Source organism: Trichosurus vulpecula, chromosome 9 (genome assembly GCF_011100635.1).
Source record: "Trichosurus vulpecula isolate mTriVul1 chromosome 9, mTriVul1.pri, whole genome shotgun sequence".
Classification (NCBI taxonomy): domain Eukaryota; kingdom Metazoa; phylum Chordata; class Mammalia; order Diprotodontia; family Phalangeridae; genus Trichosurus; species Trichosurus vulpecula.
The window spans coordinates 8,805,424-8,830,454 of record NC_050581.1 but is presented as its reverse complement, the minus strand read 5'-3'; the positions used below and the strand labels follow the sequence as shown (position 1 = coordinate 8,830,454).

Genomic DNA, 25,031 nt, shown 5'->3' with positions numbered 1-25,031 from the left:
TGAGGAAAGGGGAAAGAAAAGGGGGGAGAGAGTGGTTAGAAGGGAGAGAAGTAGCAAGGAGAAAATGGTAAGATAAGGGAGGGGTGTCATAGGGAGGGAAATTTGAGGGACACAGTGGTCAAAAGCAAAACTCTTTTGAGAAGTGGAAGGGAGAAGGGAGAAATAAAAGCATAAACGGGAGGGAAATAAGATGGAGAAAAAGACACAGATAGTAATCATAACTATGAATGTGAATGGGATGAACTCTCCCATAAAATGGAGGCAGATAGCAGAATAGATTAAAAATCATAATTCTACAATATTTGGTTTGCAACAAATATTTGAAACAGAGGGATACACACAGGGTAAAGGTAAAAGCCTGGAGTAGAATCTATTATGCTTCAGCTGAAGTGAAAAAAAAGCAGGGATAGCACTCCTAATCTCAGACAAAGCAAAAGCAAAGATAAATCTAATTAAAAGAGATAAGGAAACTATATCCTGCTAAAATACACCATAGACAATGAAGTAATATTATTACTTCACATATGCACCAAGTGGTATAGCATACAGATTCTTAGAGGAGAAGTTAAGGGAGTTACAGGAAGAAATAGACAGCGAAACTATACTAATAGGAGGCCTCAACCTCCCCCTCTCTGAACTTGATAAATCTAAGCTCAAAATAAACAAGAAAGAAGTTAAGGAGGTGCACAGAATTTTAGAAAAGATGGATACAAAAGACCTCTGGAGAAAACTGATTGGGGATATAAAAGAAATGTAATTGGAAAGGGTACATGGTTTAAGGCACAGGACTAGGGAAAGAAACCTTGGGAGGTGTTGTGGAAAGCAGACTCTGAACAAGAAGAATAGCTTTTCAAACCTTTCTTTCCCTTTATATTTAATGCTATTTTCCTGCTTTATGTCTTTTCCTCTTATAGTCCCCCAGTTCCTCATTCTCTCAATTCCTTTTGTGCTAAATCTTTCAGCCTTTTGCATGAAGTTTGCTTTGCTTTATTATTCTGTTCCAGTATTTGTGAAATTGCAGAAAGTCTCCAGATAATTATAGCACATGCACTGTATACATTTACTTTCAAAGCAAGTACCTAGTTTCAATGCTAGCATATAATACTTGACTCCTTTATTTCATGTCCCTGGTCATGTGATCTGTTTCCTGAGATGGTTTCTGGTCTTCATCTAATACAGTGCTTTATACATAATAGGTCTTCAGATTTAATTATCATTCAGTTTAATTATTTAATGGATTATGATTTTCCATCTGTATAGAATTAAACAGCACATTCTAAAAGATATGTTTTATATATGTGTGTGTATGTATCCATACATGCATATAGAAGTTTAACTAGAGTATAATTCACTGTGGGCAAAGAGAAAATATCAAGGACCCTAGAAGTAAGACAATGACTTACTTTCAAAAGAACACATTTTTGGAGAAAGCCAAGTGTCAAAAGATAGAATATTTATTATATTGAATGTCAGCCACCTGATTTTACTCTTCAAAAAAAGAAATACAGAGAAAATTGGGGGAAAGTTTTAGTTAAATCACCCTATAGCTGTAGAAAACAAGAAAGCGATGTACTGTGAACACCTGGAGCTCTGTATCATAGGATCTTCACCATTAGCTTACATTACATACCATAATATATATTAAAATTAACTTATCCAGGCAAGAATTTATGAAATAATTTCTTCTCAGCTGATAATTTTGTCTTTCAGAAAGTAAAAGAAAGAAGAAGGTGATTCGTTACTCTGGATCTAATTTTGATCAATAGTAAAGAAAGAGTAAGTTGGTGAAGTAGAAACAGAGCCTTAGAGAAAAAATGACTGTACCATGTTTTAGTTAGTAATTGCCAAGGAAGAGAATGAGTAAGTAGGCATACTTTAGACAAGCCAATTTCATACAGTTCAGAGAAAAGATAGGCACAATATGGCCTGAGATGCTAAAAAGAAACATGATTGAGGAAAATGGTAGGTTTTCAAGTGAAATTCTGACAACACAATAAAAAATATTATCTTAGTAAGAAAAGGACATATTCTTAAAAGACCCATGTAGTTGCAATGGCAGATCTGTGATAAGCTTGGATTTTAAAAGGACATGTTCAAAAGATGGAAGCAGGCTCATATAACCAACAATAAAAATTTAAAAGCAAAGAAACTAATGTAGCACACAAGAATAAACTCAAGGAGTCTGAAGCCTAGAATGAACTGAGGTTCTACCAGAAAAGAAAGTGAAAACAACAAAATAGCATAATGCTATCTTTGAATATTTGAAGAGCTAACAGTTTAAAAAGAGAGCAAACACACACACACTCATGACATTATATATACGATATTAGACTTTATATATTTATGTATTTAATGTCTAATCTCTGTTTTGCCTGTATGTGTATACACACACACACACACACACTCACACACTAGGAGAGGAAGAGCTACAGAAAAGAACTGGACTGATTGTTGGACGGGAGGCACAATTTGGTTCAGTATAAGAAAGAACTTTCTAATAATCAGAGCTAATCAAAAAGAGAGTATATAAACATGGAGGAAGGGTTGGAGGAACAAGTGTAAGGTGAACCTCACTTTTACTTAAAACAGTTAAACATACATACACACACACATTCAGGCACACACATACAGTGTTTAATATAGAAATACATTAACTCAAGAGCTAGGCTTTCTTGATTATGTTGTTACAAGTTTTTTGGGTTTTCTCCCCCCTTTCTCAGTCAGTTGGGGAAGTAAGGAATGAGAGGGCTTAGCAATAGTGCTGCCTCCCAAAAAGTGGGCCATTGAAACACTCAAAAATGCACAGAAGAGAACAGAATAAAGTTCTGAAGGAAGTACAGACAAGGGGGACAGTTTTTTAAATCTTTTTAAAAAATATTTATTTTCACATTTTTTTTTAAAATTTTGAATTCCAAACTTTGTCTCCTTTCAGCCCCTCCCCCATCCACTGAGACGGCAAGCAATATATCAATTATATATATGAAATCATGTAAAACATATTTCCATATTAGCCATGTTAAAAAATTAAAGAAAAAGTAAAAAAAAATTATACTTCAGCTTACACTCTGAATTCATCAGTTCTCTCTCTGGGGGTGGACGGCATTTTTCATCATGGGTCTTTTGGAATTGTCTCGAATCATTGTATTGATCAGAGTAGAAAGGGGACAGTTTTGAAAGTAATATATGGAATTTCCTGTATACTTAAAAAAATAATAAAAGCAGTATGAAATAGAGATGGACAATTTCCTATATATGGTCCTTTTTGTATTTCTGACTGCACATGTAAAATGTACTTTTTTGGTGTTTAAACTTAGGTAAAAAAATTAAAAACAAAATAAAGTACATGCATTCTACAAAAAAAGTATTTGTTGGAGGTGGTTGTTGGGGCCTGATATTGACACCAAGATGCATTTGTTAGTGAATCTATACCTGTTACATAAAAAGGCCCCTGACTAACAGGGCCCAGATGAGTTCTGGCTGCATAACTCTATGTTGGACAAGGTCTACATGATTTCCTGACTTTCTCCATCATTTCAGGATCAAGTGCCAACTTTGTTTCTTGTTCCACTTGATTTGTTTTTCTGTTTTGTTCAATTACTAATATTGCAATGATATTGTTTATCGTTTTCATTGTAAATATGTGCTATTTCAGCAACATTGTGGATTAAATAGACTTTTATGGGCTAGCCTGGGAACCTAAGCACCATTCAGAAATTTTTTCTTGGGGAAAAATAATTCCAAGTTCCAAACTTGAACTTTTGGAACACAGAGCCTTTGTAAGTCGGTAACTTCCTGTGTGTAGGCTCTTAACAGGGAGGACAGATAAACGATTCCTTCAGTTCACTAAAAGTGTATGGTTATTCTCCATGGTACAGCAGTTTATCTCTTATGTATGTGTCCTAGAAAGACTGTTGACGAATTTATCTGTGCACACTGGAATAATACCTTAACTGACTGGCAGTCGGGCTCTAAACGTTTATTAAATGCTCCCTTAGTACAGTACTGGGCACTGGAGACACAAGGAAAGGTAGAAAATAATCCCCGCACTTGAGCTCACAGTCTACTGGGGGAAATGACATATAAATAACTACGCATAAACAAGCTAAATATAGGATCAATTGAAAATAATCAACAGAGAGAAAGCGTGAGATTCAAGCGGGATTGAGGAAGACGTCACTCAGGACAGTTACGCTTTGCTAGTTTGTTTTGTAACTTACCTGTACCTAGGAGCTTAGGATTAGATGACTCTAAGATCTCTTTTAGTTCTGCATTAGTCAGTTCCTCTGCCCTATCTCCCTTCCTCAAAGCTCACCTAGATCTCAAACAAGGAAGGAATTGTAGCCTGTAGCTGCCACTTCACTTCTCTACTCCTAGAGAAATGTGTCCTGTCCCAAGAGCACTAGTAATTGTAATAAACTGAGGAAATAACTCAATTTGCTTCTGGAATAGGGTGGAGGACCTCTGACCCAAGCGTAGCAAAGGCCTAAAGCCGTGCCCTAGTTGTTTTTAAGAGAAAAAAAATCATCTTAAAGAAGGAAATTATTACTGAAAATTTCAGAACCTGAAGGAATTTCTTGAGTCAGGTTATTCAGTTCCTAAACATGAAAAATTGCATAGGTTTTTTTTTTTGTATTTTTTTTTCTTGTGTAGTATCAGCGATGCAGACTCTGGGACCGGTTACACGAAGAGCATATCCACGCAGGACGAACAGTTCAGGTAAGGATATTAAATTGTATCTGCTAAATCTACAAAAAATAAAAATTTTTTTTTTTTTTGCTGAAGTGAATATAAGAATCACATAACTATGAAGCTAGTCCTTTGGTCAAAGTTATTTCTCACAAAGTCTGTGATTTATAAAATGGAAAATTTATTACGTCAGTATTAGCAAACAGTGAGCTCCCTTTGTCATAGTCATACCTTTGTACTATCGGAAGATGTCATTTATATTGCTTAAAATTTTGAAGGTATGAGAATCTTTTATTTCTCAATAAATGCCTATTTAATTCATCAGTTGATCCCTATAAAGGTCTTGGAATAATTTTCATGTTTTTGGTTTGATGAGATTTCTCTTAGAAAACATCTAAAATAATACATGTTTCTAGATATAAATACAAATTCATAGCCTGCCTCATGGTTTGGGACTGGACCTCTGAATCCATCTAACCCAACCAGACTTAAATAGGAATCTCTTCCATGGCATCCTCAGCAAGTGATCATCCAGTGCTCACGGGAGGATACCTAGCAAGAAGGAACTCTGTTTCCCAAGGAATTCTGTTCCTCTTCTGGATAGCTCTAAAATGAGAAGTTTTCCCATCAGCTTCCATCTACTGCTCCTACTTTTGCCCTCTGAGGTCAAGGAGAATTAATTTTTTTAACTTATTTTTTTTCCCAATCAGCAAGCATTTATTTTTCCTTCCTCCACTGGGGAAAAAGAAAAAAGGGGAAAAAAACCTTTGTAACAAATATGCATATTCAAGCAAAACAAATTCTATATTGACCATTGTCAGAACTGTGTCTCACAGAATGAATTTTTTCAAATAAATTTTTGTTGATATCTTCTTTTTTAAAAAATTTCCCCTCACATTTCATCCTTCTCCCCTCCCAGAAAGCCATTCCTTATAACAAGTAACTTAAAAAAAAAAACAAAAGAGAAAAGAAATCCACAAAACCAATCAGTACATCAAAAAAAGAAATCTGACAGTGTATGCAGTATTATACACATAAGAACTCACCCCCTCTACAAAGGAGTAAAGGGGAATGTTTTCTCATATCTCTTCTTTGGAGCCAAACTTATTCCTTGTAAGTTTGTAATATACATTTTCTATCATCTTCATTTACATTGTTGAGGCAGCAAGCATAGAGAGCAGTACTTGGAGTAAGGAAAGCCTCAGTATGAATCCTATCTCACACATTACCCTGGGCAAGTCACCTAATCTCTTTGTGGCTCTGTTTCATCATCTGTAAAATGGAGATAATGATAGCACGGCAGCTTTCTGGGTGGTTGTGAGTTAATGTATGTGAAGCATTTTGCAAACTCTGAAGTGCTATATGAAAGCTATTATTATTATTGTAGTCATCATATATATTGTTTTCTTGATTCTGCCGAGTAGAATGAATTTAATCCTCCTTCCACATGATAGCCCTTCAAACACTTGAAGACAACTAACATATCTAAGATAATGAAGTCTTTTTTTTTTTTTTTTACTGGGCTAAGCACATATAGTTTGCTTGTGGCACATTCTCACCATGCCACATAGGTATATACAAACAAGTGTTCCACCTCCATGTCTGTGAACTCTTAAATTTTCTTATTTAATCGTTCTACTTCTCTCCTTTCCTTGCAACCACAAACCCTGTTCTTTGTCCTTACTATGGTTTCTCATCCCTCAGTTCTTTTCCAGGCCATCACCCCTGCACTGGATATACATGTCTTGACCCCTTGATGAGCCATAGTTCAACTATACACCATTCTCTTCTCTTGAATCCCTTGTCCCCTTATCCTATCACCAGTCTTGCATTGCCAAGTCTCATCTTGCATTATTCCCATCATCTACTGCCTTCATTCCTGCTCATGTGCTGTTGAACACGTTGGAGAAAATCATCAAACTGTGTCATTGGCTCTATTACAGATTTGTTTACATAGTTACAGTCCTTTCACACCTCCCTAATAGGTTCATTTCCTACACACCCCAGTGCCTTTTCCAAACTTTTTCGTCCTTCCTTCCTCTGGCCTTCTCAGCTGAAAATATCACCTCACACTTTACTGAAGAAATGGAGGCCATGCTACAAAGAGCCTCTTTATATTATTAATACCTTCTCCTCATCCCACATCACTCAGTTTTCCGCCACTATCTCCCCCCTTATCGCTGGCCCTTCTCCTAATCCTGCTCTAGAACAATCCCATTCTGTCCCATGTTCTTTTTCACATTGCCCCCTTGATCATCCTCTCACTCATCTTCAGTCTCTCTCTGTCTACTGCTTGCTTACCTACTTCCTACAAATAGGCCTGCATCTCCTTCCTCAAAAAACGCTCACTTAATCTGCCCATCTCTGCTGGCTCTCATCCTGTATCTCTTTTTCCTTTTGTAGCCAAGTTCATCTATAATCAGTGCTTCCATTGCCTTTACCAAGTTTAGTGAGGATTTTCTCAATTTTCAACCTTCTAGACCTCACTGTAGAACACCCTCTTCTCCTTGATACTTTCGTATCTCTAGGTTTTCATAACATGACTGTCTCCTGGTTTTCCTCCTACCTGCCTGATCATTCCTCTTCAGTCTCCTTTGCTGGATCTTCATCCACTAACTGTGAGTGTCCCCCAAGCTTCTAACCAGCACTCTCTTTTTTTCTCTGTATACTACATCACTTGGTGATCTCATGCATACCCTGTTCAGTTATCTCTATACAGCTGATTCCCAGATCTACTTATCCAGCCCCACCCTCTCTCTCAGTCTCCAGCTGCTTATCTTAAACTAAACTTGCCCCAAACTGAATTCCTTATCTTTCCCCCAAAGTCCTCCCCTCTTCCTGATTTTCATATTACTATCTACAGCACCATCATCATCCTTCCAGTCCCTCAGGCTCACACATAGTGGGTCTTAGTTGACTCCTTACTCTCTCACCCCCCATATGTAATCTGTCGTGAAGTCCTGCCAGTTTTACCTTCATAGCATCCATCGTATACTCTCCCTTCTGTTCTCTGACATTGTACTGGCATGAGTCCACTACCGTAGCACCACCCTAGTGCTAGCTCTTATCACTTCATGCCCAGATAATTTCTTAAAGTAGTCTTCTGGTTGGTTTCCCTGCCCAAGTCTCTCCCTGTTGTAGTCCATCCTCCACTCAGCTGTCGAACTGACCTTTCCAAAGTGCAGCTCTGACAACATCACCTCTCCCCCGCACCGGTTCAATAAACTCCAGTGTCTCCCTATTACCTCCAGGACTAAATATAAAATCTCTTATTTGGTTTTTGAAGTTCTCCATAACCACTCCTCGTTTTCCATTCTCTCTATAGCTCGCTCCCCACATGTACTCTGTTATACAGTAACACTAGTCTCCTCATTGTTCTTTACACAAAACGTTTCTGTCCCAACTCTAGGCATCGTCACAGGCTCTCCCCCATGCCTAGAATTCTTTTCCTCGTCATCCCTGTCTCTTGGTATCTCTCTCTTCCTTCAACTTCCAGCTAACATCCCATTGTGAGAATATCATAGGTGAGGTACCAAGAAGGAACAGAACTCACATTTCCCACCAAACTCACCCTTCTTATGAATTTCTTTATTTCTATCAAGAGCACTAGTGCCACCCAAATTCATGTCCTTGTATTTGTATCCCCAGTGCTTAGCACAGTGCCTGGCACATAGTTGGTGCCTAATGCATGCTGGTTGCCTGATTGGTTGACCCTTCTCTGTATGGAAACTATATTCTCAACATTTTTCCTCAAATGCTTCTAAAACTGAACACAATACTCAAATGTGTTCTGAACTCAAACTTCTCTCATTTAGTATACATATCCTTTTCTTATTATAACTTAGGATCAATTTTTGGGGGGGGTTATGTTATACTATTGATTTCTATTTACCTTGAAGTCCACCAAAAAAAACCCTTTAGATCTTTTATACAGAAAAAAAAAATTATCTGCCCATGCTACCCTTGCTATCTTGGATTTTTTATACCAAAGTAGATTTCAGACTTAGTAGTCCCCCCTCCCCCAGAATCAAAGAGGTAAACAGTCAGGAGTCACCCTGAACCTACTGAGCCTTCCATCTAGCTGTGAGAGAAATGATTATTAATAACCAATATCTTGAGGAGATTCAGAGCACTCCCCTTCCTAATTTCAGATTTGAAAAAGTTCAGTCTCTTGAAAGACATTACTGATAATGAGATTGAATTAACACTCCTCACCTTGGTCAGACTCCACCTAATCTTACAAGGAATTTAATCTAAGGCGGGAGTGCCGTAGTGTTCTAGCAAGCTTGGTTAGAGACAGATCCTTTTGTCTAGATAGCCCAAGGCTATTTACGATAACATTGCTCTCAGCCCCTTACTGAACACCTACTCTTTGGGAAGAGTATATAAACTGTGATCCCACCACTGTGATTGTCTTTGGTCAAAAAGAGATGGCCAAATGACCATCCTTTTACTAATAACCTGCTGGCTTTATTGTTAAATTACCCAGAAACTTATTCCACTCCCCCCCCCCAACATTTTTAATCGTCACAGCTGACAAAGACTGGGGCCTACAGCTGTCTACTGGAGTTGCACTTAGGGCGAATCTGCAGCTGTGTTGCGCGGACCTAAACTGAGGTTTAGAGCCTAGAAAGACCAGGAGGCAAGTAATCAGATTCCACCCTTGATCAGACCCTCTTAGGGCCCCCTGAAAGTTTGCAGCTCTCTAGCACAAGCCAGGATTCCTGTGATCAATGACAAGTATAGCACTGAAGAATGTAGGTGCAGCAGGACCTCAGTAAGACAAGCCAGGATCGTACAATGCTATGACAACCCTATCGGAAAAGCCCTAACAGAGCCTGGTCCTATATCTGTAGTCCCTATCTGGAGAGAAAGGCTAGTAAAATGAGTAAGTTAAAAAAGTTAAAGCGCTATCATGATGCCATGGATGCTCAACACACGAACCCCAAAGAGGAAAATAACTAAAAAATCTTCAAAGCAAAACATAGCTTGGCCACATGATTAGTTAGAATTCCTAAAATAAATTAAGGTGGCATTTAAAAAAAAGTGTTTATAACATTATAATTTATATCGGACACTAGAGGAATTGGAAAAGAAGTGAGAGCTTTGGAAGACTTAAAAAGAGAATTAACAACTTAGCACGATGGGTACAGAAGCTTTCCCAAGAAACAGACTCCTGTTAGATTAGACCAAAAAGAAGTTGATGCCTCCTTGAGTCAACAAGAAATATTTTTTAAAAGTTAAAAGATTGAAAAAATAGAGAAAAATGCAAGATATCCCATAATAAAAAAAAAAAACTGACCTCCAAAACAGATCAAGGAAAAATAAGAATCGCTGATCAAAGCAGAGCCAAGATGGCTAAGTGGTAGGGAGCAATGTGGTAAATTCCACTCCACAGACTCCAAACAGATTTAAATAATATACCAGACTGAATCCTAATGGGGAAATCTAGAAACAGCCACATCAAATCATTTGTCTAGTGTATCTTGGCATAGGGAGGCAGGGAGAGAGGCCTGCGGACACTGGGACTAGTGTCCAGTCAGGAGCACACCCCTCCTGAGCATTGCCATACCCAGGGAGAGGCTGTGCATCAGCAGAACAGGAGATCTTAGACCCATGAGGGGCAGAGCAATGGGGACAGGTGCAGATTAGCAGCTTTGTCTCCTGCTACCCAATTCCAAGTCACAGATCCAGTGCATACTGAAATGGAAACTTGTGCAGAATAGGGGAGAGTCTGAGCAGTGTATGGAAAAAGGAAGAAGTTCAGAAGCAAGCAGCAGCAGCAGCATTGTGGGGCAAACCCCAGGCTCAGAGCACTGTCTTACTTCCAACATCTAGCCCAGCCTGCAGGGGAATAACCAAGGCATAAATTCCAGACCAAGGGGGAACTTTCCAGACTTTCCAGCCGGCTGACAGGGTTCAAGTCCAGCAGCAGTCTGCTCTTCCTTAGACCCAAACCAGGTCAGGAACTTGCAGATCTCAGACCAGGAGGGCAACAGTAAGACCTTGCCATAAATCAAACCTCTTTATGGGCACTGACAGCCTAGAGGTCCGTGAGATACTAGAATAACACAACACTCCACACCCCAAGAAAGCAGCAGCAGGCCGAACGCAGACCTTCCCTCCAGAAATGCTAAAGAGCTCAGACCTAACATCAAGTCTAAAAGAATGAGCAAGTAAAAAAAATCACATCATAAAGAGCTATTATGGTGGCAAGGTAGCTTGCCAAACCCAAAAGAAGAATGGCTCCAAAACATCTACTTGCAAAGCTTTGGAGAAATATAAAGATCAGGCAAAAATTCAACTAGAATTCCTAGAAAAAATGAGGCAAGAGTTTATAAAAAGAGTTAAAAAAATTTTTAATAAATGAAATGAGAGCACTTGAGGAGGAAAATGGAAAAGAACTAAAAGTTGGCATAAGTGGAACGACCAAATAGAAGCCAGTGATTTTCTGAGGTAATGAGAAATATTGAAAGCAAAGTTGACAGACTGAGAGGAAAATATAAAGGTATCTCATAGCAAAAACAATTGACATGGAAAACAGATCAAGGAGAGGAAAAAAAACCTCCCTGGTAACATTATAGCCAAAATCCAGAGTTTCCAGGTTATATATATTTAGCAGCCACTTTTGGAACAAAGAACTTGAAATACATTATTCTAGAAGTCAAAGGATATGACTTAGAGCCAAGAATAACTTACTCAGCAAAATTGAGTATAATGCTACAGGGGAGAAATGGACCCTTAATGAAATAAGGGACTTCCAAGCATTGCTGATAAAAAGATCAGAGCTGCAGAGAAACTTTGAAGTTCAAACACAAGAGTGAAGAGAAACATAAAAAGGTAAACATGAATAAACAATGATAAAGAACTAGATAAGGATTAACTGCTTACATTCCAATATAGGGAAATGATGCCTATATCCCCTCTGAACCTTATCATCATCAGGGCTCATACAGGGAGTCCAATTAAACAAAGCCTAAGAGTGGTTCTGCTTTATCTTGATGATCTTAAGAAAAGAACAGAAAGAGAATGGAAGAAAAAGACAGTGGGCGGTAGGGGAGATGGGCAAGAAGGAAAAGGAAGGGTAGGAGAAATTATCTTGCATTTAAGTACACATCTGTACAAACTAGGAGGAGACAAGAAGGGGAGTGGCAGATACTTGAAATATACTCACATCAACACTGGTCAAAAAGACAAAGAATACATACACAGTTGAGTACAGAAGTAGTTTCAACAGGAAAATAGCGTAAGGGTAATGGAGTGAGGGAGGATTAAAGAGACGGCAGGTTCAAGGAGGGATTAATGCTGAGCAAAGCAAACTAAGGAGGTACAGAAATATTTAGAGCTCTTTTTCAGGTGTCAGAGAATGAGAATCTGAGGGGATGCTCATAAATTGGGGAATGGATGAATCAGTTATAATATGTAAATGTAATGGAATACTATTATGCTGAGCCCTTTATCAGTGTATTGACCAACCACCATTCCAGAGGACTAATGATGAAACATGCTCACCAACTCTTGATAGGGAGATGAAGGACTCAGAATGCAGGATGAGACAAAGTTTTTTTGGACATAGCGAAAGTAGAAATTTATTTTGATTGACTAGTCAAATTTGTAATGGGGAGCAAAAGAATTATTGGACTACCTGAAAGCCATGACCAAAAAGATATGGAGATAGGAGATAGAGTGCTGTGCGTGAGGAAAAGCAAGGAGATCATTCTGGGTGGATTACAAAATACAGGAAAAGGAGTAATGAATAGCAGATTTGGAAAGGTAATTTGGAGCCAAGTTATAAAGGACTTTAGAAAACAAACAGAAATTCATATCTGATCCTAAAGGTTTATTGAGTAAGAGGGACTTGCTCAGAACTGTGCCTTAGGAATATATATTTAGCAGTTATGTGGAGGGAGACTGAAGACTGGTAGACCAGTTAGATGGATTGCAGTAGTCCAGGTAACAGATGATGGGCCTAAACTCGGGTGATTCTTCTCCTTTCTTCCTGACTGCTCCTTTTTATTCTCATGTCCTGAATCATCATCCGTATTATGCACCCTAACTGTGGGATGACCCTGTCCTGGGTCTCCTTTTTCTCTCTGCACTCTCTCATGATGACCTCATTAGCTCATCCAGTCCCAGTTTTTCTCCTGAATGCTAGTCTTTCATCACCAGCTAATTAGACATCCTCTGAATGGGTGTCAGAAACTGTGATTGTTCTTCATGGCATACAAAAAGACATACTACAATACAATGAGAAACGGCATTCTGGGTCACTTCAAAATGTTCCTATATGGCTAACATGAATAAAAATCTGTCATCTTAAGAGTATCACTGAGACTTTGTGAATGGAACTTGTAACTCTTAAGTTTACATTGTTAGTTGTAAGTACTCTGTTTCAAATACATAGTTGATATATAATATTCGTTAAATGAATATCGGATAAGCGGCAGTATCTGTTCTTTATTTTTGTGATTGAACTAACGATTCTTATTTGCATGATGTCTTCTGCTTTCTGATGTTTAAAAGACAAGTGAAAGTGTTGTTATGCTGATGTTAGTGCACTAGAATAAGTATTTTACCGTGATACAAGTAAAACATTGTCTAGATCTTTGTTTTAATTAAATACTTAGGACTCTGGAACTCTCACTAATAAATTACATGATATCTAGAATGTGTTTGCTCTAAACTGTTTAAACATTTACTGACAGACTTGCGTTGTTTGTCTGCAAAAAGAAATCAGATTAATTATTGTGATACCAAATGTTCTCCACGGGACGCTTAGCTCTCAAAATTATGTGTTTTAAAAGTACATTAGGAATCCATAAGTCAATATCGACCCAGGGCATCCACTGCAGGTTTTAGACAAATATATGCATAGCCACTCTACATTTAATCCCTAGGTACATAATTAGCTATTTTCCAGAAATTTCAATTAACACAGAATAATTGCTTTTTGATGATTATAGAAATATAATTAAGTATAGATATGTATAAATTCTTATCTTTTATTCTTTATAAGTTAAATGAAATTTAAGAAAACTTATAACACTTTAATGCTGTTGAAATGATCCTGACATTTGTCATCTGTAATAAGATAATTTTTTTAAAAGCCCTGTGTTGGTGGCTAGTAGAATTTATTCAAATTGTTTTTAGTGTAGACTGGCATTACAGAAGCCTTCCCTGGTCCTGCTTAATAATAGTGCCTTCTGTCTGAGATCATCTCCAGTTTTATCTTTTATATATCCTGTTTGTACATAGTTGTTTTATCCTTGAGGACAAAGATTGTTTGGGGGACTGTTTTCACTATTCTTTGTATCCCTAATGTTTGGCACAGTACCTAGAAGGCATTTAATAAATTTATTAAATGATTGGGACCTCCTAAATTTTAGCTAATGTTGACTTGAAGGCATGTTGCTTTGTGTAGCACTTCCAGATTATAGCTTCTCACTAACTTCCTTCTCAGCCAGCTAGGGTAAGATATTAAGATAATGGCAAGAGATTATATAAATTAAAAACATTTTTAATTCTTGGGTTCCTTCATTCATTTAGCCATTGAATACCTTCTCTTTTACTGGCACAATATTCATATAGGGACTGTATAAATCTTGATATTAAGAAGATACAATTCAGATAGTTCTCCTGGATTATCCATAGACTAAGCTTTATTTTCTCTGGAGAGAACATTATCCTGCATTTCCAGGAACTATGTTTATTTTTCTTTTTTTTCTTTTAATTTAAAAACAATTTCAAGTAACAAGTATTTTAAAAAATTAATTTGTCCCTCTCAATCCCTCTTCCCCCAACTTAAATTTAAAAACAAATTCCTCTATACCTATCTGCATAACCCAGCAAAACAAATCCCCACATTAGCCATGTCTGAATATTGTATATATCTTTCTGCTTTTTAAGCTCCTCACCTTTAAGAGTCAAGAGGTAAGTGGTCTGTTTCATCAGTCATTCAATATTTATTAAACACTACTATGTGCCAGACACAGTGCTAAGTGCTAGGGACTCAAAAAAGAGGCAAACAACAGTCTCTGACTGCAGGAATCTTACAGTCTAGGGGACTCCTAGTTTATTATTAATTTGATCAAAGTTCCAAAGTCATTCAAAGTTGTTTTTCTTTATAACGTTGTAATCATTGTATAAATTGTTCTAGTTCTGCTCATTTCTTCCTGCATAATTTTCTCTGAAATTGTCTAGTAATTTTCCATTCCATTCATAGAATACAGTTTTGCCAGTCCCCAAAAGGAGGATACCCTCTTAGTTTCCAAATTTTGGATACCATGAAAAAAGCTACCATAAATAGTTTTGTACATATATATTCTTTTTCTCTTTCTTTGTTTCTTGGAAGAGTATAGGCCTATGAGAGACTGTGTCTTTAAATGTATGCTTTCATCCTTTCTCCAGAGGGCATCCCTAAAGGACCATTTAGTAGGTAGTTTGGAAACTTGCAAAGGGGTCTATTTGGCTTTCCTTCACAGTGAGTGTTCATTAAATACCCAATGTGTCCATAACACTAGCACTCTAGGTGCTGGCTGAGATATGTAGTTTGGTTAAGCCATGTTTCTTATTATCATAGACTTCAGAGTGCACTAAACAGAAATCACACATGTATTTTTTTCAATTATAAACACTTGCCTGTGAGAAATGTGTAAGAAAGGTATAAGCACAATACTTTATGAGATCCAAAGATGAAAAGATCATTATCATCTGAGGGAATTATGAAAGTTTTCATAGAAGAAGTATTTCATTTGAGTTTTAAAGGATGAATAAAAGTTCAGCAGTGTGAAAAAGAAGAGGGAATTCTCAGTACAGGGAACAGCGAGAAAAGGCATGAAAACAAAATTTGAGGTTGAGTATGGGGAGCAGTTAATAGTCATATTTGGCTAGAGCAGAGGTGTCACACACCTTGGCCTATAGCCTGAAACAGACTAAAATGTAATTAGGGATATTTAACAAAATAAAAATACAAGAGAACATAAATAATAATCCATATGTTCTTATTTTATAACAAACAAAAAATACAATAGAACATAAAACTACATGTAATATGTGATATTCTTAGTTGAAGTACTACTGGCAGGGATTCTTATGTATGCTTACCAACTGTATGTCTTTTTGAGTCTGCACCACTGGGCTAGCATATATGCTGAGCGAGGTCAAATTACAGAGGGAATTGAGTGATCTGTTAAGGATTCTGAACTTTATTTAGTAGGTAATAGAGAACCATTAAAGGGATGAAATGACCAGAGCCATGTACATTTCTTCAATACTTAAGGCTCCATAATTTTTTGTACTTACTCCCTTCAGTGAGTCACTCTCCTTAAAATTTAGTATATAGTCTTTAAGGGTTTTGGTGGCCTAAAAACGTATCACCCTTTATTCCATGCTGGCAATAAACTTCTTCAAATTAAACTAGGCTGGACTTTGAACAATGCACATACAGTCACTGGGCCCATGATTAAAACCTTTCTAACTTAATAGGGTCTGTCAAAGCTTGTGTTTCACTAGCATAGCTTTCAAAAACCCAAGATCGCCTCCACACCATGATGAGGTATCAGAGTAGTACTAGCTAGAGGAGCCTGGCTAAGCTTTGGTCCCATGATTTTATTTGCGGTTGAATATAGTGCATAAAGAAAATTAATCTGGCAGTATATGAAAAGATGTATTAAAGGGGGAAGAGAGAGGAGATATGAAAGGGAAAAAATGGTGTTCCTCTTAACAAAAATAGGGCACTTGGGAAGGAGAGTTAGTTTTGGAAAGAAAAAATGAGTTCATCTTTGAACCTTCATTAACTCTCAATTGACTAGATTTAACAGGGTTTGGGCTCTTAATTCCTACCTTCTTAAAGTTGGTAATTCTTTCATTTGTTTTAAACAGGCTTCATGATATATTATCCATTTATCCCTATGATTGTACTCTTCTCTCACTAATTTGCCATTTGTTTGTATAATCTTTTGGGAAGATATGTTCCTAGAGGATTAGATTAACCCCATGTCCCCCCTACCTTCCTTTTGGTTCTATTCCTTTTTTATTTAGTCATTTTTTTATATTGTGCTGCTGCTGCTGCTTAATAGGCATTGATTCACGCCAAAGCTGTGAAATAAGTATCTGTACTATCCCACTGGAAAAGATTCTTTCACCATTTCCTATGTCTGATATTTCTCTGTCTGAAATGGCACACAGAAAATCTTAGAGTTTGGAGGGTTTGATTTGCTGACCTTTAAACCCTTTGATTGACAGTACAGTATGCTTTCCTGGTCATACTTGGGTATTTCTTTTGGCAATTTTCTAGATATTGTCTTAAAGACAATCTAGCTAGATTTGGAGATGTTCTTACAAAATCATAGAATCTCAGAGTTGGAAGTACTTCAGCGGTCATCTATTTGAACCTATGCCCCAAAACAAAACATCCTTCAAGTTTGCATCTGTTTTTTGCTGGAAGACCTACCTCCAGTGATAGCCCACTATCTCCTAAGTCAGTCCATTCCTCTTTTGAGTAGCTTTCGTTAAAGCTATTAGGAGGTTTTTTCCCCTTATATCAAAACTAAATTTGTTTCTGCAACTTCCACCCATAGCTCCTAGTTCCTTCCTCTAGTGATAAACAGTACTGAATCTAATGCTGCTCTGCATGAGAGCCCTTCAAATATTTGAAGGTATTGTCTTCCCTGAGCCTTCTCTTTTCAGGCTAAAACTGCTCCCATTCATGCAACTGCTCTTCATATGGTATAGATTCAAAGCATTTAACCATCCTAGTTGCCTTCCTGCTTATCAATGTCCTTTCTAAATGTGGTGTCCAAGCCTGAAATAGTCCAGATGTTGCCTGACCAGGGCAGAATACAGAGATAACATCTCTTTATTCCTGGAAGCTGTGCCTCTCAATATAGCCCAAGATTGCATTAACTTTTTGGGCTGCCATGTCATCCTGTTGATTCATATTCAGTTCACAATCCTCCAAACCTCTCCAGATCTTTTTCAGACAAACTACAATCTAACCATGGCTCTCCCACCCCCATCTTGTACTTATGAAGTACTTTTTTTAAACCAAATATAAGATTTCAAATTTATCCCAGTGAAAACTCCACCTTCGACAAGAAGCCTTTCCTTATCCCCTTTACACTAGTGCCATCTTTCTGTTGATTATTTCCAGTCTATCCTGTATATATTGTGTTGCACCTAGTTGTTTTCATGTTGTCATCCCACATTACATTGTGGGACCTTGAGAGCAGTGACTGTTTTGCCTTTCTTTTATCCCCAGTGCTTAACATGGGGCAGTCCATGCTAGGTACTTAATACATGCTTACTGCCTGACTTATATTGTCTTAATCTTACACAAGTTATCTCTCTTCAGTTTTCTCATCTGTAAAATGACAGGGTTAGATTCAGTGACCTCCAAGGTCCCTTCTAGCTCCACATCCTCTAAGCTTATGAGTCTATAAAGTTCACTTGTTCCATTTCATAGTCTTTCTCTACCTATTTCCCAGATTATCATGAGAAAAGTTCTTTGCAGTCCTTAAAGAGCCATATGAATGTGGGTTTTTAACTTGTTACATTATTATATTCATTTCTGACATCCATACCATATGAAGGGTGAGAGAATTTAGGGGGTCTCTGGAGAACTAAAGAAGCAGGCTTAGAAAGTCTACCCTGTGGTAAAAGATGCCCAGCAACAAACATTGAACTGAGAGCAAAGACACTCATACATAGTTCTAGTCTTGGCTCTGCCATTGACTGGTCTTGTGGCTTGGGGTAAATCACTTCAGTCAGTAAATCAGTCGGCAGGCATTTATTAAAACTTAATATATGTCAGACACTGTGCTAAGTTCTGGGAAGGGAAGGGAAAAAGAAGGAAACAGGTATTCATTAGACACCTCCTGTGTGCCAGACATTGTGCTAAATGTTTTATAAATGTTACCTCTGAGATTACAAAGAAAGGTAGAAACAGTGCCTGCCCTCAAGGAGCTCACATTCTAATGGGGAAGACAGCATGTAAACAATTCTGTTTATGTAAGATAGAGTAGATGGAAGGTCATCCCTAACAATAGATGGGACCAGAAAGGGCCACCTGAGCTGAATCTTGAAGCCAAGGGAATAAAAAGGCACATAGTTGGGAGATGGAGTGTGTTATGCTAGGAACATCATTGATTGTAGAGTATGTGGAGGAATGTAAAGTGTGTGACCATAGATAAGAAGGCAGGTAGACAAAGGGGGTTTTAAGTGACATAGGATTTTATATTTGATCCTAGAAATAATAGGGAGCCACCAGAGTTTATGGATGAAGGGTAGGGGGTGGGGAAGGAGTGAAACACGGTCAGACCTGTGCTTTAGAAAAATCCCTTTGGAAGCTGAGTGAAGAATGGACTAGAGTGGGGGGAGACTTGAAACCATGGAGCCCAATCAGAAAACTATTGCAGTACTCCATGCCTGAAGTGATGAGAGTAGCCTATACCAGGATGAGGAGAGAGAAGAAAATGTATTCAGAAGGTACTGTGAAGATAAAATCAACAGAACCTGACAACAGATTGGATCTATGGAGTGCATTTGAAAATAGAGTTAGGGTCTACATAAAGGTTGTAAGCCTGGATGACTGGGAAGATGGTGGTGCCCATAATGGTAATAGGGAAGTTTGGAAGGGGGAGGAAGTTTGAGAATGAAAGGTGAGTTCTGTTTTGGACATGTTGAGTTGCAGATAAACAAAAGGCAGTAGGTGATATGGGCCTGGCGCTCAGGAGAAAGGATAGAATTTGATAATATAGATTTGGGAACTATTTGCATAAAGGTGATAATTGAATCCATGAGATCTGATGAGACTACCAAGCTAGGTAGTAGAGGGAGAAGAGAATAGGAGCCAGGATAGAACTTTTAGGGGACAGGCACCTTTGATTAGTGGGCGTGACCTGGATGAAGGTGTAGCAACAGAGACTCAGGAGGTGCAATCAAATAAGTAGAAGGAAAACCAGGAGAAAGCAGTGTTATTAAAACTTGGAGAGGAGAAGTTATCCAGAAGAGAGCTATCAGCAGAGTCAGAGGCTGTAGAGAGGTCAAGAAGGGTGACGATTGAGAAAAGGTCATTAGATTTTGCAATTCCGACATCATTGTTGACCTTGGAAAGACATTTTCATTCTCTTTGGACATCAATTTCCCCCTTTGTAAAATGAGAGGGTTGGTTAAAAAGCAGCATAGCATGGTGGAAAGACCATTGGCTCTGGAGTCAGAGGATGTGGGTTCAAATCCCACCTCTTAGACTTACGGTCAAGTAACTTAAACTCCCTTGGCCTCAGTTTCCACATATCTAAAATAAGAAGGTTAGACTAGATGGCTTCTGAAGTTTCTAAGGTCTTTTTCAGTTTTAATAGTCTTATGAATTTCCACCGTGAGGTGGGAGAAGAAGAATTATGGCCTAATAATGGTCAGTAAGAAGGGTTTATTTAGAGAAGGATAAGGATATTTTCTGTATGTGTTAAATATATAATAAAAGATGGACTTAAGCAGCAGCAGAGGTTATACAGATATAAGAATTTATTTACTTCGAGGCATGTTAGCTAGTAAAATAGGATTCTCATAAGATTATTACAGTTCCTTCTATAGAGTGGATTAAATGTGGTCCATCTTTCTTGAGGATAGGATGATGTACTAGGCTTATCCATTCCTATAATTATTCAAAATAATTTTATGTTATTTCTTAAATTGCCCTTTTTGCACATGGAGAAAACTTGTAACATTCCTAAAGCCATAAATTTTATTAAGCACCCATAGTGGACAAGATGCTGTGTAGAAAATGTAATGAATACTAAACATTTGGTAGAGAAGCACAAGGCAGGATCTGGTTTATAAGAATTTTTGTTTACCTTCAAAAGCAAGAATTGTCTTTGGTTTTAAAAGGACATCAGCATGTGACCTATTTATAAGTGGGCAAGCAGTTTTCTTTACTTTAGGATTTTGCCTCTGAAGGCTAAAGAATGTCTCATGATTTAGCAGAGGGGGTTGAGAGTTTTAGATTCTATTCTTGTGTGTGTTGAGGAAGTCTCATAACCTCTTTGTGACTCATTTGCTCCATCTTAAAAATTGACTCAAATAGTACTGGAGTATCCTGAAAACTAATTAATGTATGTAATGCCACCTAAAATTCACTGATGAAAAACATAGTGTGAACAACAATAATACTTTTTTTTTCTGTAAAACTATCTACAAATCCCTACAGATTGATTGTTCTACAGGGAAACGACATCTTCATGGTCATGCAGCTAGTTGTGAGGTATTCATGTGCTGTATTTGTTGTTTATTGGTTTTAAGAAAGCATTTGATGCAATATAGATGAATGCCCCCTTGTGTTGGCTCTTTTTAGACCAAGTATATCTCATCATTGCATCAGAATAATATACAAGATTATATAATAGAAATGACTGCAGAAGTACCTTTGTTTAGTGATCGCCTGATTTTTGATCCCAAGAGAGATATTTGCCAGAAGTGTCTATGAGTGTTGTCATGGATCTGGTGTAAGGTCCAAAACGAAGACTCCCTATTGATGACAAAATTCTCTAAATATTTATATTTTCAGATGACATTATATAATATTTTTCTTTTTCTTTATTTTCATAACATTACTTTTTAAAAAAAAATTGAGTTCCAAATTTTCTTCCTCCCTCCTGCCATGCCCCAACCCATTGAGAAGACAAGCAATATTATATCAGTTATACATGTGAAATCATGGAAAATATATTTCCATATTAGCTACATTGCAAAACAAAACCCCCAAAAGCAAGAAAATTAAATAAAGTGAAAAATTATGATTCAGTCTACATTCAGAGTACATCAGTTCTCTCTCTGGAGGTGGATAGCATTTTTCATCATAAGTCCTTAGGAATTGTCTTGGACCATTGTCTTGATCAGAGTAAGCTAAATCTTTCACAGTTGATCACCCTTACTATATCAGTGTTACTGTGTAGTGTTCTCCTGTTTTCTACTCATTTTACTTCATATCAGTTCAGATAGATCTTCCCAGATTTTTTCTGAAACTATCCTGCTCATCATTTCTTGTCGTACATTGTTATTCTACCACAATCATATACCACAACTTGTTGAGCCATTTCCCAGTTGTTGGGCATCCCCTCAGTTTCTAATTCCTTACCACCACAAAAGAGCTGCTCTAAATATTTTTGTTACACATAGGTCCTTTTCCTTTTCCTTTGATATCTTTGGGATACAGACATAGTGGTGGTATTGCTAGGTCACAGGGTATGCACGATTTTATAGCCCTTTGTTTCCAAATTGTTCTCCAGAATGGTTGGACCAGTTCACAACTCCACCAACAGTGTGCATTAGAGTCCCAATTTTTCCAGATCCCCTCTAGCATTCATCATTTTCCTTTTCCGTTGTTATTGAATCTGATAGGTATGAAGTCAGAGTGGTTTTAATATAAATTCTCTAATCAATAGTGATGTAGAACATTTCTTCATGTGACCATTGATAGCTATGATTCTTCTTCTAAAAACTACCTGTTCATATACTTTGACCATTTATCAATTGAAGAATTGCTTGTATTTTTATTAATGTGGCTCAGTTCCCTATATATTTGAGAAATGAAGCCTTTATCAGAGAAACTTACTGCGAAAATTTTTTTCCCAGTTTCCTATTTTCCTTCTAATTTTGGCTGCATTAATTTGATTTGTGTAAAACCTTTTTAATTTCATATAATCTAGTGCTGCTAGGCCACCTTCTTTCACATTTTTTTGATCTCCTTGATATTCTTGACCTTTTGTTCTTCCAGATGCATTTTGTTGTTATTTTTTCTAGCTCTATAAAAGATATCAAGATACTTGGTAGTTTGATTGGCATGGCACTGAGTAAGTAAATTAATTTAGATAAAATTGTCATTTTTATCATATTGGCTCTGCCTACCCATGAGCAATTAATATTTCTCTAGTTTTTAGATGAGATGTCCTTGTGTGAAAAGTGTTTTGTAATTGTGTTCATATAGTTTCCATGTTTGTCTTAGCAGGTTGGCTGCCAAGTACTTTATAACATTTGAAGTTATTTTCAAAGAAATTTCTCTTTCTATCTCTTCCTGCTGGGTTTTCTTGGTAATATATAGAAATGCTTGTGATTTATTGTATCCTGCAACATTGCTAACATTGTTAATTGTTTCTACTGGTTTTTTTAGTTGATTCTCTAAGTGTATCATCATATCATCTACAAAGAGTGATAGTTTTATTTCTTCATTGACTATTCTTATTCCTTCAGTTTTTTTTCTTGTCTCGTTGCTATAGCTAACATTTCTAACATAACATTGAATAATAATGGTGTAATGGACGTTCTTGCTTCACACCTGATCTTACTGGAAAACTTCTAATTTATCCCTATTACAGATCAATGCTTGGTGATGGTTTTAGATAGATACTACTTATAATTTTAAGGAAAGCTCCATTTATTCCTATGCTCCCTAGTGTTTTTAACAGAAATATATGTTATATTTTGTCAAAAGCTTTCTTACAGCTATTGAGATACTAATATGATTTTTGTTGTTTTAGTTATTGATATAGTCAGTTATGCTTATAGTTTTCTTAGTATTGAACAAGCCCTGCATTCCTGGTGTAAATCCACCTGGTCATTGTATATGATCTTTGTAATATATTGCTGTTAATATTAGTTAGTATTGTTGTTAGTATCTCCTTATTAGTATTTTATTGAAAAGTTTTGCACTGATATTCATTAGAGAAATTGGTCTATAGTTTTCCTTCTCTATTTTTGCTCTTCCTGGTTTAGGTATCAAAGCTATATTTGTGTTGTAAAAGGAATCTGGTAGGAATCCTTTTTAAGTATTTTTTTCAAATAGTATATATAATATTGGAATTGTTCTTTATGGGGATATTTTTCTTAGGGACTTTATATATATATGGGTTGTTCAATTTCTTTTCCTGAGACAGGGTAATTTAAGTATTCTATTTCCTTTTCTGTTACTCTGGACTATACATACATGCATGCATATAACTATATATATATATACATATGTATATGTGTGTGTGTGTGTGTGCGCGCGTGCATTCTTCCTTTTTTGAACCAGTTCATATGAGGGTGAGGTTCAAGTGCTGTGTACTTCACCCCGCCCCATTTGCCTCCATTGTAAAAACTCTTTCCTGCACACCTCTTTTGTGTGAGATAATTTTCCTTATTCTTCCTATCCCTTCCCACTTTCCCCCCTATATTCTTCTTTCTCAGCATTCTATTTTTCTTTTGAGATCATCCCAACATAACAAACTCGTACCCATGCCCTTTGTAGAGATGTAACTGCTCTAATAATGATAAAGTTCTTACGAGTTATATGTATCATTTTCCCATATAGGAATGTAAACAGTTTAACTGTATTGACGCCCTTATGATTTCTCTTTCATATTTATATTTTTATGCTTCTCTTGAATCTTGTGTTTGAAAGTCCTCTATTTCATTAAATACCCATTTTTTCCCCTTGAAAGGTTATACTCAGTTTTGCTTGGTTGTAATCCTAGCTTCTTTGCCTTCTGGAATATCATATTCCAAATCTTCCTCTCCTTTGGTGTAGTAGCTGCTAAATCTTGTGTATTCCTGACAGTGGCTCCATGGTATTTGAATGGCTTCTTTCTGTGCTGCTTGAAGTATTTTCTACTTGACCTGGGAACTCTGGAATTTGGGTATAATATTCTTGGGAGTTTTCATTTTGAGATCTCTATCAGGAGGTGCTTGGTGTATTCTTTCAATTTCTATCTTACCTCTTGTTCTAGTATTGCTGGGCAGTTTTCCTTTATAATTTCTTTGAATTATAGATGGTGTCTAGGCTCTTTCTCTGTTCATGGCTTTCAGGTATTCTTATATTATCTCTCCTCCATTTATTTTCCAGGTCAGTTGTTTTTCAAGTGAGATATTGCACACTTTCTTCTGTTTTTTTTTTTCATCCTTTTGACTTTGTTTTATTGTTTCTTGATGTCTCATGGAGTCATTAGTTTCTACTTGCCCAATTCTAATTTTTAAGGAATTACTTTCTTCAATGAACTTTTGTACCTCCTTTTTCATTTGGCCAATTCTGCTTTTTAAAGTATTATTTTCTTCTTTGTGCCTCTTTTACCATTTGGCCAACATGTTTTTTAAGATGTTATTTTCTTCAGCAATTTTTGTCCCTCCTTTCCAAGCTGTTGATTCTCTTTTCATAATTTTTTTTTCAATCAACAAGCATTTATTAAGCACTTAACTGTGTGATGGGCACTATGCTAACTAGTTCCTGGCGATACAAACACAAACATGAAGCAGTCTGTCCCTGCCTTCGATGAGTTTACATTCTGTGGCTGGAGACATGAACATAAATAAGCCTATATGTG

At 37.0% G+C, this 25,031-nt stretch overlaps 1 protein-coding gene across 2 annotated transcripts in view; it reads left to right on the top strand.

Moving 5' to 3' along the window:
- The window catches only part of STX17 (syntaxin 17), an 84,385-nt gene that overhangs the window by 17,980 nt on the left and 41,374 nt on the right, over window positions 1-25,031 (top strand). For both annotated transcript variants that reach the window (XM_036739174.1, XM_036739173.1), the window contains exon 3: window positions 4,651-4,716. In XM_036739174.1, the coding sequence (XP_036595069.1) occupies window positions 4,651-4,716 (66 nt within the window). The remainder of the gene's footprint in view (window positions 1-4,650; window positions 4,717-25,031) is intronic.